Source organism: Neurospora tetrasperma, assembly GCF_000213175.1.
Source record: "Neurospora tetrasperma FGSC 2508 unplaced genomic scaffold NEUTE1scaffold_3, whole genome shotgun sequence".
Taxonomy (NCBI): domain Eukaryota; kingdom Fungi; phylum Ascomycota; class Sordariomycetes; order Sordariales; family Sordariaceae; genus Neurospora; species Neurospora tetrasperma.
In genome coordinates this window covers 2,236,844-2,255,176 of record NW_009799101.1, presented here as the reverse complement: position 1 = coordinate 2,255,176, position 18,333 = coordinate 2,236,844, and the positions used below count along the sequence as shown (strand labels likewise).

Here is an 18,333-nt window from a genome sequence, read left to right as displayed (position 1 = left end):
CCAAAGCGAGCATCAAACCAGCATCTGGCAATGTTGTAACGCGCATCTAGTCTACGGCGTGTATACAATGAAAAGGAGAGCCGCCAAACTATTCAGTCCATGTGGCACAGAACACAAAAATCGTAGTGGTACTAATATTTTACATGGGTATGTTATTCATGTTGTGCAAAGCGTACAAAAGCCTCCTTCTTTTTTTCCATCCAAGCCACCCGCAAAGCCAAAAACCCGTCAACGCCAGTGCTATGAAGAACCATATGTGTGTTTTTGTTGTACAAGAATAGGGTAAGGAGCTTCTCCGAGGCCAATGTGTAGTAGCAGGCCGTATCATCATGACGTAGGTGCTTTCTGATCGAACTCTGTCCTGTCTCGTGGCTCAGGCTTGATGAGATGCTGCTTGTGGTCGAGTACTGCAGTGTTCTGCTAGCAGTGTTTGACGACTACCGTAGCCGAAGCTGCATACCCCAACCACTCAGTCCACTGAGGCGACACTGGTTATCGTCGTAACAGACAGACTCGAGCTGGAGTTGGAGAGTGGTGTAAGGATGTGATTCTGTATTGTTCGTCTGTGTAAGACCTCCAAGAGACTCTAGACTCGCCTCTCACAGTTCCATCGTCGAGATCGATCGAATCGATCGCCTCGCATGGCGTTGCACTGCATCGAGACGGATTGGACCGAACAGATTGATCGGTCGACGAAATCAATCAAAATGGAACTTAGACGCTCTTCTCAAGGAACTCCTTAGCCTCGTTGACCTTGGTGGCCAGATACGGGCTGCCGCCGCGATCGGGGTGGTTGAGGAGCATGAGGGTGCGGTGGGCCTTGCGAATCTTGTCCTTGGTGATGGTGCGCTCACTGTTTGTTGGAGGGTGAGTATTAGTTACTGGTTCCCTTTCGATTCATGGGGCTCACTCCGAGAGGAACGTGGAAAGCTGTGTAGATGCGGGTGTGTATGATGATGGGTAGGACGGAGCAACGGATGGATGAATGTATGAGACAAGGAGGTTCGTGGCCGGGCAGGCAGGCGGGCCATGAGGGACGAAGCATGAAAGGGAAGAAAGAGGCATGGAATGGATGGGAACAACGATACAGGAGCGAAAACAGACAACGACAAGGCGAACTGAACAAGACATACTTGAGCGAGAGAATCAACGAAGCCTCCTTCTTGTTCATCCGCGGCTCGAATCCACCCTTGTAGAAAGCCTTGCCGAGGGCGCCAACGCCGCCGCGCGAGCGGCGCCATGCTACGAGACCTGCGCGGCCCTATTATTGTTGGTAGGAAGGTTAGCTGGTTCTTATTCTTTCCTCTTCCATGATCAACAACGACATGGCCCAGGCATAACATCTGTTTCCAGTGGCTTTTTTGTTGTTGATTGAGGGTAGAGACAGTGATTAAAGTGTGATGCCTGCCGGTGCGGGATCCATTCGCGAGCGATGGGAGTAGGACTCACCAGGAAAGCGGCGACGGCGACGCCGGCGCCAATAGCTACTGCTGACGACATTGTGATTGTGCGGGTTGTGTTTGGGTTGTATTGGGTTTATGGGAGTCGGTTGATGTTGACGTCGTCCGGGGACTGGGGCTCAGTTGAGGCTGTCGTCAGTGATCGAGTGCGGGTGGGTTGATCTTGGGCGGGCCGGCGTATGTACGGATACACGGGTAGAATGGGATGGATGGAGTTCGGTGATGCGAGGACGGGACGGCGAGGCTTGTCCGTTGTTGAAGCGAACTTTTTTGCCGGCAGCGGCAACGTATCAGCCCTTTATGGCGGGCGTTATCGGGTTTGCCGCGCGTTTTACGGCAGGCAATGGCGGGCACCTTGAGCGCTGCCAAGCGTTGGGAAGAGAATATGCGACTAACAGAGGCCCGGACTCGCTTAGCGCATGGGCAACGCTTCGTTACACACATCATGGACTATCATCACTGTCGTCGCCGTCCGCTCACACCTACTACATGTTGTCAACTATCGCTCAATTAGCTTACACAATTCGTATCCTGAGCCGATGACTTGTGCCGACCGCCCGCACGTCAATGTCGAGATTGATGCCGCTCCCGTGGAAGTGAATGCTTTGCGTAAACTCCACCTAACGGATGATCAAGATCCGAAAGTGATAAACAAACATAAACGTCGTCAACAAGGCCTCCATCGCAATTTTACTGCTATCGGTATACAGCCCTACTTCTTCCCGTCGGTCTGACGGTGTCGTAGTCCAGAGCCCACTCAAAACTTGCCTGCTTGAGGAGACTAAAGGGGGTATCATTGCCCATTACACAGCATACCAATCAGTTCCTCCTACTTCCCGATTGTAGCGATGTGCATGGGTTTGCTTGTACATCGTTTTCCATCTCCTTCCCAAACTCCCTTTTGATCAATCAAACGAAACGTGAACAGAACCAGAACCATTACCACCCATCTCATCACACATATCCCTTCATCCACCTTTTTTACGCAGACTCTCATCATCAAGGGTATGTCTCAAGGCTCAGCAGACACCAACCTCTCATGCTTCAGCTCAAACTTGGCATGATACGCCGGTCTCGGCATTGCCAACCCGGCCTCCACATCCTGCAACACCCTCGCGTTGAGATCCTCTATCATCTTGCGCTGCTGCTCTGGGTCCAGTCGATGCTGGGCGCTTCGCGCCGCGTTATCGTTGTAGTTGCCCGCGCCGCCACGCCCGCTCAGCCGGCCGGAGAGGTTCGGCCGCTGGATGCTCGCCGTCACGACGCGCGTCAGCTCCTCGAGCTCGGCCTCCTTCTCCTCCTCCTGCTGCTGGGCGGCGGCCGCGTCGGTTGCCGAGGCGTCGTAGAAGTTGCCGGCGCCGCCGCGACCACCGGCTCGCGAGCTGCTGAGACTGGTTTGTGCGGTGATGGAGCGCTCGAGGGTTGTTGGCGAGGTAGAACCGGAAGAAGACTTCTTTTGCGCTTCGAGATCCTGTGGGTTTGGTTTGAGAATGGCGAACGAAACGAAAAGACAGCCGAGGCACAGGCGGATCAAAGGAGAAGTGTTTGTCCGATTTCGTGTGTGCAATGGATGGGTACACTCACAGCAGCCGCCTTCTCGGCATCTTCAATGTCCTTTTTACTATACCAATTGCCCGCACCTCCGCGGCCCACTCTGCGGAAGACTTCCGATGACATTTCGAGTCCGCGCGACGGGAACGACTGGTAACCAGGTGAAAGATAAAAGGGCGAGTGGTAGGTAGGTAAAGGTACGTAAGCACGACTGGTAGGTTCAACGCCCAACAAGAGCAGCAGCAGCAACAGGCCAACAGGAGTCCTGGGACAACAAAAGGATAGTAGTAAGTAGCGTGAAGTAAGGTTGGTTCTTGACGAGGAAAAAAAAACCTTGTTTGTTATGTCGCGGCCAGGTTAACGAGTTTCAGGGAGGCAACGCTGATCCGATTGAAGACGGCGCACACCCGCCGGGAACATCCAATTGCTTGTGTACATGTAGGGGACTTTATTGCGGGGTTGATGATTTTTCACATTAAAACATGCATCCCATGACATTGCCAATGCCACACGTAACCAATCCGTCTTACTCATCTCCAAACTTCTAATTAGAGTGCCAGAGGCCTCCTTGGAGTGTCATCAACTACATCCAGCAGCGGAATTACTAGTTGTTCTGTCCCGCGGGCTTGGTAGACTGCTACCAGCGAGCCTTGCATTTTCTTTCTGCCAGCTCCCAGACAACCTTCAGCCGATTTCGAAGGATACCTCCTAGGCATCACATACGGCATGTGCGGACGAGTCCGAGAAAGTTAAGCCGGGACCACAAACTGCGTAGGTACTCCGTGTTATTATCGTCAAAGCTTGGTCCGGTCAGGCCCATTCCCTCTCTGCTAGACTGCCACAGGCATTTCGCGTGTTGCTCGTACGAATACATAGGAGGTACGGCCAACATCGCCACGCCACTCGGTAGATGTAGCTATCCTTTACAAGTATCAGTACTCGACTTCACTACGAATGAGTTTTCAACATTGAGGCCTCAATCTTCATGTCTGGCTGTCAGGGTACCGCAGATCCGAACAGTGGTCCGCCTCGGGTTGGTCATGTCGATCAAGTAAAGTATCTACACTAGACTACATGATGGCTTCGGCACCTCCCGGTTCCCGTCGACCGTTGCGAAAGCACAAGTTCCATGGATTTCCTTTTATACCACCCCTTTTCTTCTCTTCATGTTCCGTTCCAGCAACTTCGTTCTTTTGAAAGGATGCTGCGGGCTCGTCCAGGCCAATACTATATACCATGCCTACACCTCCGGTTACGCATCCAGCAATGACCCGGGGCGCGAGAATATCAATGTATAAGTCTAGACCCCTGCTGCGCTGGTATTGATGCAGGTACAAGCCGACCACAGATACTTCTTGATCTCAAGCTTTTGTTATCAGATAATGAACTGCAAAGTTTGTCACGCATCCCGTGCTGGTACCGTCTTGTCCACAAAGGTCCCATCAGTGACCTGGAGTTAGAAGTTCAACTTGCGTTTCCTTCTCCAACGCGGTCGAGCCAACTCACAAGTTTTTTTTTCTTTTTTTTTTTTTTTTTTTTTTTTTTTTTTTTTTTTTTTTTTTTTTTTTTTTTTTTTTAGCATGATGCCTGAAGCCGAATTTGATGAATACCATCAACTGCTCCACCGTAAACGTGCGGGGTAAAAAGGAGTCCTTCTCACTTCCAGCATTGATTGGTGAGGCGCACAGAAGTAGAGGACGAACTCTTGTCAAGGTACGTAAAGGTATGCATGTGCCTGGAATGGAATGCTCCTCCTTGAACGGATAGGTGTGAACACCGATCATTAATACGTTGCGAATTCTGTACTGACCCCGATCGACCTAATAAACTCAACAAACTGTGAACGGGAAAGTAGCAGAGGATCGCAGAAGTCAACTTCGAAGCGACCCCGATCATACCAAGTAGCCGGCGACTAAGCCGCCGATCTCCTCACATGTTTTCATTAGAACAGAACCATGGTCTGCCGAACAAGGCTTCCACTGCCCGCCGGTCCGTCAGGAACTCCAGTGCACCATCATTGATGGAATACCTATCTAACAAATATTACTCACGGGAGACTTCGCCGTCAAAATACTAAATCCAAGGACGGAGTCAGACTGTTAGAAGTGTCTCTACAAAGCCGGCCATTTCCCCGGCCGGGACCGGAGGGATCGGATGGAAACTGGGCCTCCACTTGCCGTGTGTCTGCCTTTCTTGGAATCCTTGCTACCTAGGGAATTTCAGCCATGTACTTGGTCAGCTGTCCCGTTTCCGCCATTCAACGTCATTTCGTGGATCGTTCCACGCGAGCGAGGAACGTCGCAGAAGAGAAACCACATCCCCAGCTGTTTCGCAATTGATACATGAATGTCTTGTACATTTATGCTGCTGGTGACCTGCCTTTTTGCAATTACTGTGCCGCTTTCAAAGGGTTACAGAGCACAATCCGTGGCACACGCCTTGCTTTCTTTGGATCTTGTAGTGTGTGAGTATCTTTCGCGAGAAGAAATGTGACGGACACTGTAGCCCGTTTTCACCTCGTGTGCTCATGGGTGTATTTTAGACAGTCTCGAGGCCTGGCTGACAGCGCGTCCCTTACGTCGAATGCAGGTGACGTTAGGCGGCATCTAGCTCGAAGGCAGGTGACGGACAATCTCGAAAATAGTACATATTCTGTTGGTCAGCGGATAGGCTACAAAGATAGAAGGTAGGTATCGTCCGAAAAGGCGAACCATATTGGAGTGAAGACATAGTAAACTTCAATACACTCTTTCCGATGGCCCAACAAAACCTTAAAGCCTCTTCAGCATCAGACACGGAGAAATTCAACGAAAAAAAACATAAATAAACAAATAACCGTGACTGGGGATTGTCAATCGGTCCCACTGCAGCCTTACCTCACCTCCATGCGAGCCAGTTGGATATCGTCCAGCTTGCCCAACTTACCCACTCTTTGCCCTGCCCGTCCTGATGATCTGTGCCTTAGCCTGATGGGCCAACAGGCAGAGGTTTTTTTGCCACTGGACGACCGCCGCGAAGCCTTGAAAGTAGCGTAGGTCTGATGAAGCGACTATACCCCCCCGGTATACAGGTATAAGTATGCCCTGCTACCAAAACCAGACCCCTGTTAATGCAATTTCGGGCCAGCAACCGTTGCAATTGCACATTACAGTTTTTACATCAGAGGGAAATACAGGCAGTCGAAATCCTTTGCAAAAGAGGGGGATTTGCTTTGTATCAACAGGGGTTTCTACTGTATCAGGGTCGCCTTCAACAAGAAAGCCCACTTTTTACAATGTTGAGAAATGGTTGGATGTCGGCTATCAATGTCGTCTTGTTAGGTATCAATAAGATGGAGCTTCCCTCCATGTTATCATGAGCTCTGCCTTTTTTTTTCCCCCTCTCTTTCCTCTTGGATAAGTTTGAGTTTGGCATGCATGTCTTGCGGCTCAAATCCCGAATGGTCTCGAATTGGGGCATCGGAACCCCAAGTCCCCAACACTGGGTCTTCTTGCAAGGGGGAAAAATGACTTTCATCGAGTTAGCATCAGTTGGGAGTGTAGTCTAAACCCGAGAGAGCCTGCTAGAAACTCCGTTTCCGTTCCGTCACTCGCTGGGTCCATCCACGAAGCTGCGCTCAGCTCATTTTCTCTCCGTTCTTGAGCCAGGTCCAGAATGGTTACTGGAAAGTCAGAGGAGGAGATGTGACAAGTGGAAAAGCCCGGGACAGACCAAACGGTAGCTTAGTTCTCCAAAAGTCTGGGGAAGCAAGAAGGCTAGGGGAAATACAGTAGGGTTTCCTTCCTTGGCGATCTCGTCATTCCGATGGTTGGTTTCAACGGCCCACTTGAGACTGTTCTGCTCTTTTGGGACGGGTATTCCTCCCAATGATCAAGTTGGGTGATTGGACAAGCTGAACAGGGTGAGACGTGAGATTGACGAGGACTTTTGTTGGAGTGAAAGACATTTAGTACAGTTGTGATGTACCTACTCTAAGTCATTTATGATGTGGCAGTGGACCTGTCGTCGATGCCTTCCAGTTCTCATCTTCTAGGTAGGGAGTTGGTAGCCCAGCAATGCTCTAGTAGCTTGCTAAGCTGAGATAGTTATTTTGGATGAGATGTTGTAAGGGGCTTTCCTCACCAAACCGCGGATGTGCTATCTTGGCTTCCTGATGTTCCAGTGCCTGGCCGCACAACGCGCGATGTGCAGCATGAACAGGGAGCGTGGATGTTCAGTTGGCTCAGGCCGGGTTAGGGGTGAATCTAGTATCGACACAATGCCGCCTGACAGTCCTGCACAGTGTAATCCTAGACACAAGCTTACAGGGTACTTATCATAAGTAGAAATTCGGGAAACAAGCAATCGTTCTGTCCCTCTTTGAGTGCCGGACAGAGGGCAGATCTGTACAGGGCAAGCCCGAGTCTGTACATTCTAGAGTGGTGGGAAACGTCGTCGAGTTTTCACTAACTGGACAAACACATCTGCTGGCATATGCTGGCTCATGTAGCGCTCGTCTACCTCTATACCCTGCCCGGCGCTCAAAGAGGGATAGAACGAACAATTGCCTACCTACCGTAGAAACTCGGGAAATCCAGAATCGAGCCCCCCCAGAAATTCCCCTTCCTGGCACAGATATGTAAGCAGTTTAACGTACAGATGAGTACATATAGTAATATACGAGCGCCCGCTTATTTTGGCTGTGAGATGATGTAATATAGTGTTGAGGGTTGAATTCTTCTGGTTCTAGGGATCTCCTCTTTCTCGTCTAATTTGTAATTATAACGCCGTCGTCGTTGTTGGTATTTTGGGGTTGAAGTTATATTGTTGAATATTAATAGTAATAGATGTATAGAGGTACGGATTAAGTTTAGGGAGGAGTGCCCGGGCGTTAATACCCCCCTCTAATACTAAATTTACTATTAAATGCCCTAGTTCTAAGAAGGTTGTATTTACAATTTGCTTAATTAAGAAAAGGTCACTAATTAAGCAATTCGAGTAAAGTTATTCTAAACTCTTAAAGATTTAAATTAGTTATTATTCTATATAATTATTAAGGAGTAGGGTAGAGGGAATATTAATAGGGTTAGCAAGTAGGTTGTAATTTATTTTGTACAAATATAAATCCCCATAGAGGCGGCGGCGCTTATTAATAAAGATAGTATATAATGGGAATAACGATAAAGTTATTAACATTATTAAAGTATTATTAATATAGATAATAATACTTATTATATTATATTTTATTAAGAAGCTACTAAATTCTATCGTTTACCTACTTCGACGATAGTAGGTTAATAGATAAATTATAAAGTTATTCTATTATCGCTTACTTGCGAGGGTAAAGCGATATAGTTAGAGATAGAGGGGCAATTGTATAAAGAGTTTTAGATTATTTATTAGAATAATAATTTAGTAATTATAATATAGTTTCGTTACTACTCTAGAGCATTCTTTATTACAATTTACTTTAAAATCTAATATTTATTTAAATTCTTACGTAGCTAGTTTAGGAATTTCCTCTATTGTTATTATATTATTTATTACCTATTAAACGTAATAATTGCTAGCTGAATTATACATTAAAATTAGTAGTTTTTTTCAGTTTATTAAGTGTAATAATCAATTGACTGTCCCGGGTACAAGAATGCAGTTCCCTCCCTTAAATATTATTAATTTTAATGAAATCCTTATCCCCTTTGAATTTATCGATAGTTGTATATACGAATTTAAAGGTATAAAAACTATTTTTAATAAATAGTTTATAGTAGGTGGGGTAAGCAGTAGTATATTCTTATCTTTTACATTTTTGCTGACGGCAGTTGGCGATTGAAACCGATAATTATTTTTTATAGAGAGGGGAAGGTTTAAGAAGCTGAATAACCACTATATATTTAAAACGTATTTATAAAATTTAATAAAGTAATATATTAGAATAAAAACTTCCTTTATAGCTAATTAAATAAGGAGTTCGCTCCTATTATTAAAGAATTAGGGGAAATACTATTAATTATAAATATATACCTATCTTATAACTTCCAATTCGTATATAATAAAATTAATAACAATATACTTTATAATATTATAATAATAATAATCCCCAACGGCCTTATAAATTTATTATAACTATTAGATATAGTAATTAACTTCATATTTAAGTAGATATTAAGGGAGGAAGTTGATAAAGTTGTATTAAATTAGGATATTAGAAACTAGGATAAAAAGTAGTCCATTTTTAATAAAAGGGTTTTAATAACTTACACTATCTTTTATATATATTAGCGGTTATAGACCAATAAGAAAGATATTGTAATTAAGTTTTTTAAAGATAATAGTATATCTATCCTTTTAAATAAATTAGAGAATTATTTAATTAATATTAAAGATATAGATTGTATTATATTCGATTAGGCTAATTGGGAGTAAATTAGTAACCCTATCGATAACGATCTTAATGATATTCTAAACTACGAGGATAAGGAGTTTGCTTATAAAGTAGATAAGAAGGAGAGAGAGAGAATAAAAGAGAGGGTATTTAAGAGAGTACTAGAGAAGGGGAAGGTAATTTATAGTTATTATACTATTACTATATTAAAAAGGATAATAGATAAGAGGAGGGTAATTAGACAGGGGTTTAGAATTAAGAAAGACTTTCTTATACGTTTAATTCTATACAATAAACAATAGTAACGAATTTAATAATAATTAGTAGTCTAAATAATAGTAATTAAACTTTATTATTATTAACCTCGCTGCCGTTAGTAGATTCGCTATTATTAAAATACTAGTAAATAATAACCTTACTTTCCTACTACTAGCGAATTATATAGAGGCGGCTATTCTATTTATACTAATACTTACCTAGTTCGGTTATATAATAAAAGACTTCAATACCAGCCCTAATATCTTTTTCAATATAGTAATGGCTTTTATTATAAACCTAACTAAAGTAAATTACCTTTTAAAAGTCTATTAGGGTTAGACCTTCCCTAATATTAGGGGACGACGGCATTCGAGGGACAATAAGGTATTTAATACGTTTAATGAATTGTTGGGCGTTAGTAAAATCGTTTGTAATGTTTAGTAAGAGAGAGTTAGAGAGATTTAATACTACGGGATTATTATTGTTTACTTACAAATAATGTCGATATTGCTAAGTAGAACCTTTTAGGGCACTATAATAGGGGTGGAAGTATAGTGGTATTGATAGGGATGAATGAGAGAAACTGGGCACAGATTTCCTGGGAAAACAAGGGAAATCCCCCATGAAAAAGCATAGTAAAAAAGGCCCAGTTGACAGTCCCCCGCCTAGAAATATTGCCCTCTACGTTAATTTATATACATTTCAATGCATAGAATCGGGCTTGTATAATATAGGACTGCTTATATATATGCTGCCAGGAAGGGGAATTTCTAGGGGGGCTCGATTCTGGATTTCCCGAGTTTCTACGGCAGTGCGTGCCTTTGTGTGACAGCTAGGTTGGGTGGTTGAGCGCTTTTCATGTCATCAACAAAAACATTAAAACAAGCAATGCCAGCACGTTGGGAAAGATCAGATGCAGGTCCACGGAGAACATCAAACTGCAGAGATGTCCAATTGTACCAACTGTCCTCATGTGGAGGACCCATGAGTGTACATCTATGGAGACGAATACTGCAATTTAAGTCATCTTCCAGTGGACACCTTCCCTTCTCCCCGTCCAGCCATCATGCATTCACCGTACCTTTCCAAAGAAGAAGACCGGCATTTCGTCTACAGAATCCCACTTTGTCAGACATTCCCGAATCACATCGTCGATTGGAATGCGTAATCGGACAGGGACTGACGGGCATCCGTGCCTGTTGTGGTGGTTCCTGGCTTGCTTGGGGCTCAATAGCCTCATATCGTCTGCAACCTCAAGGCAATTGATGCCTCCTTATTTTTCAGTTAGGCTGCCTTTTCTCATCCAGAAAAGCAAATGACTTCAAAGGAAACCGACGTAATTCCCCAATCACGCATCCAATGTCTTTTGAAACTTGAAGCTGTTGCCCTGGGCTGGATTTTTCTCTACACCACCGAGATGGCTGTTACAGCGTGTAACTTTACTTTTTTTTTTTTTTTTCCCCGCCCCCGTCCCAGCTCCTGCGAGATGTTAGCCGGCTCCACAAGACCGGACGGGAAAACCCCTCTTCATCTCGTGGCTCTATCAACTGGAAGATAATTGCTACCACACATGGGAAACACAGCAGGGCGGGGTAGCCAAAAGCCGGGTATCACATCCCATTCATTTGTGAGGCGACAGCACCAACATGATGAGATCGTGGAAAGATTTACCTCATTGTTTGATGGCTTGGCGGCTGAGAATCGGAGCGGTTTTCTGCCGTGTAGATTGCCGTCGGGTCAGGGACTGCATTATTTGACTTTTGTTGCAGTGTGGCCGGCTTACCACTCCATGCCATCTGAACATTCCTGGCAACAGGCGAACTAACATCGATCCCGAATCATCCAGACTCGCGACAGTGCCGCGGCGCTGGCACCGCTTCTTTGTCCTAGCATAGTATCTTCAAGGGTCACAAGGCAGTGTGCGAGACAAACGAAGCTTGATTGGATGTGGCGAGGCCATGAGAAGGGAAGAGAGAAAAGGAAGTTGTGAGATCCAGCACCAGGATCGGAGCTTTACAGGCCTTTTTCTATCTCTTTCTTATTTGGTAATTTTTTTTTTTATCGTCCTTTGCCTGTCATCCTCCCTGCTATTCCGAAATTCGTGGACATTGTCTCACACACTTCAGCCATAGCCACCTTGTTGAGCTCCAATTTGCTTCACACCCCTTTTGTTCCATGTTTCTGCATCGCCTAATCACCAGACACTTCTTCGGGAAAGTCTATCGAGAACTCGAGGCGTCCCGAACATTAATGTAGAATGGGGTCCCATGCTTGCAATGAATGAATGCTGTCTGTCCCTGGCCCCGATGTCGTGGATACGGTACATAATCGTTCCTTGCGTAGCCAACTATGGCACACAGTGTAAAGAAGTGAAAGTTCACCCGAATTAGTCATTGACCAAGTACCCACGCAGCTTGTCTACCGCCATTTGTACCGCCTTTTTGTTGATGTCTTCCCTGGCCCTGAATAAAGGGCAATGCGGCCCTTTTGTCTCTGAGACACCGTACCTGGTATCCCCGCTGTAGTGTAGACGGGTCAGCTCCTGATGAACATGCCAGAGTTGCGATTGGAAAACAGATGACGGGAGGTCGTGGTGCGGTCCGCAGTCGGATGTGCCTAGATATACATATATATGCGGCCATGAACTTGGATTGACTGGAACGTCACTTTCTAACCACTATGCACTGGCAGCAATGCAGATTGTAAGTAGCTTACCTCAAGTGAGCTAGAGTAGACGCCCAGCACAGACCGTATAAGGAGAGGAGAAAAAAAACCAAAAAAAAAAAAAAATAGTGCTCAGCACAAACATCAATGGTGGGTGATGATCGTGTAGCGTCCACTAATCGGGACCAAAAGTCTAACAAGACACATGGCCCAGATTGCAGGAGTAACCTCTGGCACACTTTGGGCTCGAGGCTCTCCCTGGAAAGGGGGGGGAGGGGTGAGGCAAGGAAACTTGGATATCAAAGGCAAAGAGCGGAAGTTGAATACTAGTGTAGTCCTTGCCTATCCAGAGCCAACCGCCATCATACACTGTGTCAGGCCAACAAAGTACTTCCGTCTGCTCTTGTGGGGTACCTGTCAGTGCCTCCCCCAGTCTTTGTGGATATGGGTACTCCTCTCGTACCCAACCGGGCTTTTGCCAGTTCCCACCTTTTTCTATTCTCGCAATCGGAGGATGGTTGGAGCTGGCAATCCGCCGGCCGGCCCTCCTTCTCCTTCTCTACCTACCTCGTCTACCATCAACTCAAATCAGCGCTCTGGAACCTGACGGGAGCGATGAACGAGGTGCTTCCACTTGGTGCCATCCTGCTCAAGAAAGTCTCGGACTCTCTCCATTCATCCAGGGCTGGCGATGAGCCAGTAGAAGTGCCTCATTCAACCCATCCATCCAGGACCCCTTGCTGCGTCTCGGCTGTCTGGTGTCTGGCTGCTGCGTCTGCGTCTAGGTAGCTTCCACGCCATCCCATTTGCGACTAACCGTCTGCAGCCAACCAACATCCAGTCCGCCGACCATAGAATCACCTCAGCGGACAGCAGAGGCGCCTGTCCTGTCTCTCTCCAGATCCTCTTTTCCTGGATTTTTTTTTTTTTTGGAGACAGCTTGCCCTGGACTTGTATCTCTTGCACCTCCATCGTTCCTCGTCTGAATCGCTTCACATCCCCTCAAGAGCACCCGGTCATCAACCACACCCATTCAAGGCAGCCCGCAACCATCCCCTACTTGGAACTGGCTGCGAATACCACCGTTTCCTCTCCTGCACAGTATTGATCTCTCTGAGGCACAGCCACTCCTGCCTTCTCGTCTTGGACGAACAACCATCTGACTGGTGTTGGCGTTGCCTACATTCTTCCTGCTGCCCAGCAGGTGAACTTTTTCTTTTTCTTATCCTCTCTTTCCCTTTCCACGTACCTCATCTTATCGTGGCGGGAGACGGAGCACCGGTTCACCAACCAACCCCTGGCCGATCCCGAGATTATTATTATTTCCCCGCCTTGCTCCTTGCCTGGCCTTAGACGGACGCTACTTCTTTGTGATCGACACTTGGCCGCCAAATTTCACGACATAGCAACAATATTTTCCGAGCTTTCTCTACTCTTACCTTGTCATCCTCCTGTTTACGCTCGACGACAGAGAAAAAGGGGCACTTTGCATCGCTTGGCAATGGCTTCGTTCAAGGTAGACTTCCGCTAATGTCCAACGACTCCTTCTCCCTCCCTTCCTCCCAGTAAACCCACTTGTGAACCAGCCCATTCGTTGCTGATGATCTCGGCTATTTTCCCAGGAAATGCAACAAACCTCACGACCGCTCTCGCACCGTCCGTCGGTGTCTTCCAATCCCATTCCCGCCCTGTCAGTCGCTCGACAGCCGCACTCACGCACCAACTCCCACTCCCTCCTTTCCGGATCCCTCAACGGCACCCACCGCGTCACACGCCGGAAGAGCATGACAAACACGGGTGCGAACGTCGCTGCTCTTGCTGCCGCCCTCCAACAAGAATCCGGTGACAAGGCTATGCCACTGCCCATTTCCATCAACGCACGCCGCAACACGATATCCAAGAACGGTCTTTCGCGATCTGCTGTCGTCGGCAGCCTACCCTCCCCACCGGCCAGCCTACCAACACACAAGTTCGTAACATCAGACGGGACAGTCAACATGCAGGACAGCGCAATTGATGATGAGGTTCACATGTCCGGAGATGAAGGAGACAACAGCAACAATAGCAGCAGCGGGGCGAGCAAGAGCCGAAACAGGAGGGCCAGTGACGGCCAGCCGGCGCCCAAGGAAAGCCGAAGAATCAACCGCCCGGAACTTCGCTGTGAGAAGTGCGGGAAGGGATACAAGCATAGCAGCTGCTTGACCAAGCATTTGTGTGTGCCCATTTTCCTTTCCTCCCCTTTCCCACTCCCTGTTCCATGACTGTTGAGTGTAAAGGATTGGTATTGGCCACGGGACTCGGGCAATGCTTTTGGAGAGCTTTTGTGTTGACTTGTCTCTACCGTCAGGTGGGAGCACACTCCCGAATGGTCATATACCTCGAAGCTGCTGATTTCCAAGCACCAGCAAGTGCAGCTTCTCGAGGCGGCTTCTGTTTTGGTAGCTATGAACAACAAACCAACAACCGGGACCACGCCTCCTGACTCGACCCACGACTTCAACAGCGATCAGGATTCGGCATCCCCAGCAGCATCAGGTTATTCGGATCAACCAGAGCGCAGCTCTGCGGACACGACCCCACCGCCCCAGCTGGACACCCTAAGCAACATGACCGGGTTCCCCATGAGCTTCACCAAGAGACAGAGTACCGGCAGCGGGTTTGCGCAGTCGTATCAATCTGCGGCATTCGGTAGTTCGGTGGCGGGTAGCGTGCCGGTTGGTTCGCCATTTGGAGGTCATTTCCGCCAGCTCAGCCTGATGAGCCAGGATCACAGGCCAACGTCGTCCGGCAGGAACGCAACCGGCAAGGAAGATCGGGATTTGGCTGCGGCAGTGGAAGGTCTTAGCTGTAGCTTTAACAGCAACGCTGGCCCTCGGTCGTTTCACCTCGGAGCAGACGCACCCCTGGTGCCACCTCTGCCAAACCAATATCTGGGCCAGTCTTTCGGCCTTATTACTGGTAGCTTCATCAACAGCTTTCCTAGTAGAGCTCCGGAAAGCTTTACTAGAGGGGAGTTACGCCAGAGCTGCCAGAGCGAGCGGGGCGACGTCAAGATGGACGAAGATAGCGTCATGGACTATGACGACGACGAAGACATGCGGTCCCGGGCAAGAAGCGACGAGGACGACGACGGTGTCTTTGGAAGAATGGAAGAATGAGAACGCCGAAGCGGTCCGTTGCCTGTATTATATTGCGGAAGCAGCTCGTGGACGGCGCGGGAAGAGAAGGAACTCATGATGCTGATGAAGGATTTCCTTTTGTAATCTATATCGAAACCATGTTAATGAGGCACTTTGCTCCGCCAACGACACTTGGCACCGAAGAGTGGGGAGCACTGTGGTTGGCGAGCCATGGCTCATGGGCTGAGAGATGCCAGCGCCAGAGGTGTCGCGGGACGCAGTCAAAACTCCACGAGGTTAAAGTGAGTGTTGTGAGCGAGCGTTGAGCAAATACTTGGAAACTTATCTAGTTAGCGAGCGAACAAATACCAAATGAACATACAACACAACCATGGATGGAGCAAAACTTGCCCGTGTAGTTTGTTTGGCTGGCGAGGGTAGTGGTGGAATAGAAGGGAGGGGTTACACACCAGAGAGATGTCTGAGATGGTGATGGTTGATGACTTCTCCGGCTGTCACCAGGGTAAGTGAGGTTGAGTCTCGCTGGAGCTCAACTTCAGGTTCCTCGGTAAATGGAAAGAGCTTGCGAAGACGTGGACAAAACTAAGGTAGAGGGTATGAAATAAATACTTGTTGATTTCGGCTGAGGGCCCGTAGGCTGGCAAAGTTCAGGTCCGTGGCAATATCTTACCTCTATGTACATACCGTACTGATAATGTCCAGTGTTTTGTTGCAATGGTACTAGGTAGAGGTAGTAATTGTTTCTTGCTTGATGCCTGGCGGCGCGGGTTTACCTGGCAGTGCCGCGTGGTCGGGCGGGTTGATGAAGAGCTCCCCTCGACCTGCCCGCTGTGTTTACATGCCTCCCCCAAAAGCGGGCGGTGGGGTGGATGCGGAGGTTAGCGCGGCGGGCAGGACGGGAAGGGGGGACCTCCGACGGTTAACTGATGCAGTGGCCTTAGGCGATAGACGTCACTGCTCCACCTGCCCACGCATCAGCAGCTTCCCACCATACCTTGGTGCCTAGGCCTAAAGCTCTTACCTCTACAATTACTACTGGTAACTTCTTTTCTCCATCATCATCTCCATCATCATCATCATCATCATCATCATCATCCGACGCGGCTCTTGCCGTTTGAAAACAAAACCGAAACCACCCCAAGGCTCTCTTCATTCTCGTCTGTCATTTGCTCTACACACACCAAGTGCCTTGGTTCCTACGAATCCCGTGCACGTCTCGGCCAACGCCGCATTAGTCAAGCTCAACAAAAACAAAAAAAAAGTCCGCAAACTTGCGCGTCACCTCTCATCACGCCCGCAGGAAGAGAAAAAAAAAAGAAAAGAAAAGGAAGAAGCAATCCGCGCCCCGCTCGAACACGCATCTACCTCGCATCGATAACCACGAACGGCACTAGGTACCGATGGCTCGACAGAAGTCTGTGAAGAAAGTAGTAGACACGGTGGCGGCAGCGGTGGAGGACGCAGCTGGAGATGCGGTCAAGGCTGCGGACCCCGTCGCACTCGCAACTTCGATTGCCATGCCAGCCGTAGAGGCTGCTGTCGAAGTTGCCCAGACTCACAAAGTGGTGCCTGCGCATTTGAAGCGTGCGCGACTACCGGGAGCTGTCCGTTTTGCCCTGGTTGCCATCCTGAGCTTTTATCTCGAGTCTCTTGGGCGTTCCTTGGTGGCGGAATACACTCACGGCGAGCTGGCCAAGGTTGTTAGGCCTGCCTCGTCTCTAACGCAGACGGAAGCGCTTGCGTTAGCGGGTTGGAAATTGTAAGAACCTCCCTGGTCTTTGATCATGACACGCGTTTATGCGCTCGCTTCTTTGGCAAACAAACCCCTGTCGTAGGGCTGAAAAAGAGACGCACGAGGTACAGCTCCATCGTACTAACGTCAATGGCATGGCAGATTTGGACTTGCTCTGGGTTGGTACGGAAACTATGACGGTTTTGACCTTGCTGCTCTGGCTGTCCTTTCTCATGGTCCAACGGTGAGTTTCCATCCGCTGTCTACCATGCCATCCCCATCCTGGCACACACACACACACACACAAGTAGACGCAGCCAACTGACATGTCCCACAGGCCTACCTGATTTCTACTTACTATGGCATCCGTGCTTCGACTGCCGGCGCCTACCTTGCCGTTGGGGTCGTATCGACCTTTGTTCCCTTCCTCCTCTTGCGCCAGCTGTCGGGCGCCCACTCAGCCGCACCTGGTATCCCTAATCGGGACATTGTTGTCGACAGGCAGATCCAGGTGCTTACATCGCTACTTTCCGCCCTCGTCTACAGCGTTACACTGTTTTTGGCCTGCCGGACTTTCCTGCCCACGAACTTTGTGCTCTACTTTGAGGGTATACGCACCATTGAGCCTGCTCAAGACGCCCAACTCTTCAGCTTCAACCGCCCGCTGACGCAGATCCTTTGCCTGCTCTTCGGCGTGGCTGCGCGTACCCTGATCTTTACTCCTTCTGTCACGGCTTCGCCCACCATCAGGGACCAGGAAGTTGCCGAGTTTGATCCGGCCACCGCCAACCTTGGACAGACCATCTACTGGAACCTTTGGGGGTACACCACCCCGACCAAGGTCTCAGTCAAGAGAACTGCCGTGGCCATGCTTTTTGCTGGAGTCGATACCTATTTGCAGGCTACCACTGTCCTCAGCGGCGTAGACTCGTACGGAGCAGCTGTCTATGCGAGCGTCTGGGTTCTGGCTGCCGCGATCACGGGCCTGGCTCTGAGATATGTAGGAAGTGTGTAGGCTATCTCTGACTGCGGTTTAGGGGATGTTGGAGATAGGCAGCACTTGCTGGATATAAGTTTCTTCACCTTTAAGAATGAAGTCATGTGTCACAGTACATGTTTTCTTGGACGCCAATGGTTTATCCCTTCACATAGATGTATTTTCCC

The 18,333-nt window shown here is 48.2% G+C and overlaps 4 protein-coding genes across 4 annotated transcripts; 2 read left to right on the top strand and 2 right to left on the bottom strand.

Moving 5' to 3' along the window:
• Positions 1-121: 121 nt before the first annotated feature.
• On the bottom strand, positions 122-1,638 carry NEUTE1DRAFT_81645 (uncharacterized protein; the record flags this gene model as incomplete). Its single annotated transcript, XM_009852559.1, has 3 exons — positions 122-853; positions 1,134-1,261; positions 1,450-1,638. The coding sequence occupies 3 exons, from the start codon at positions 1,498-1,500 to the stop codon at positions 715-717; spliced, it is 318 nt and encodes a 105-aa protein (XP_009850861.1).
• Positions 1,639-2,472: 834 nt separating this feature from the next.
• On the bottom strand, positions 2,473-3,243 carry NEUTE1DRAFT_129630 (uncharacterized protein; the record flags this gene model as incomplete). The annotated part of the gene is made up of 2 exons (XM_009852558.1): positions 2,473-2,931; positions 3,045-3,243. 2 exons carry the CDS (start codon positions 3,135-3,137, stop codon positions 2,473-2,475), a joined length of 552 nt encoding a protein of 183 aa, XP_009850860.1.
• A 10,525-nt stretch (positions 3,244-13,768) lies between these two features.
• On the top strand, positions 13,769-15,803 carry NEUTE1DRAFT_81640 (uncharacterized protein; the record flags this gene model as incomplete). The annotated part of the gene is made up of 3 exons (XM_009852557.1): positions 13,769-13,813; positions 13,920-14,509; positions 14,645-15,803. 3 exons carry the CDS (start codon positions 13,799-13,801, stop codon positions 15,453-15,455), a joined length of 1,416 nt encoding a protein of 471 aa, XP_009850859.1.
• Positions 15,804-16,905: 1,102 nt separating this feature from the next.
• NEUTE1DRAFT_62960 (uncharacterized protein) lies at positions 16,906-18,333 on the top strand (the record flags this gene model as incomplete). The annotated part of the gene is made up of 3 exons (XM_009852556.1): positions 16,906-17,196; positions 17,332-17,413; positions 17,507-18,333. 3 exons carry the CDS (start codon positions 16,955-16,957, stop codon positions 18,182-18,184), a joined length of 1,002 nt encoding a protein of 333 aa, XP_009850858.1.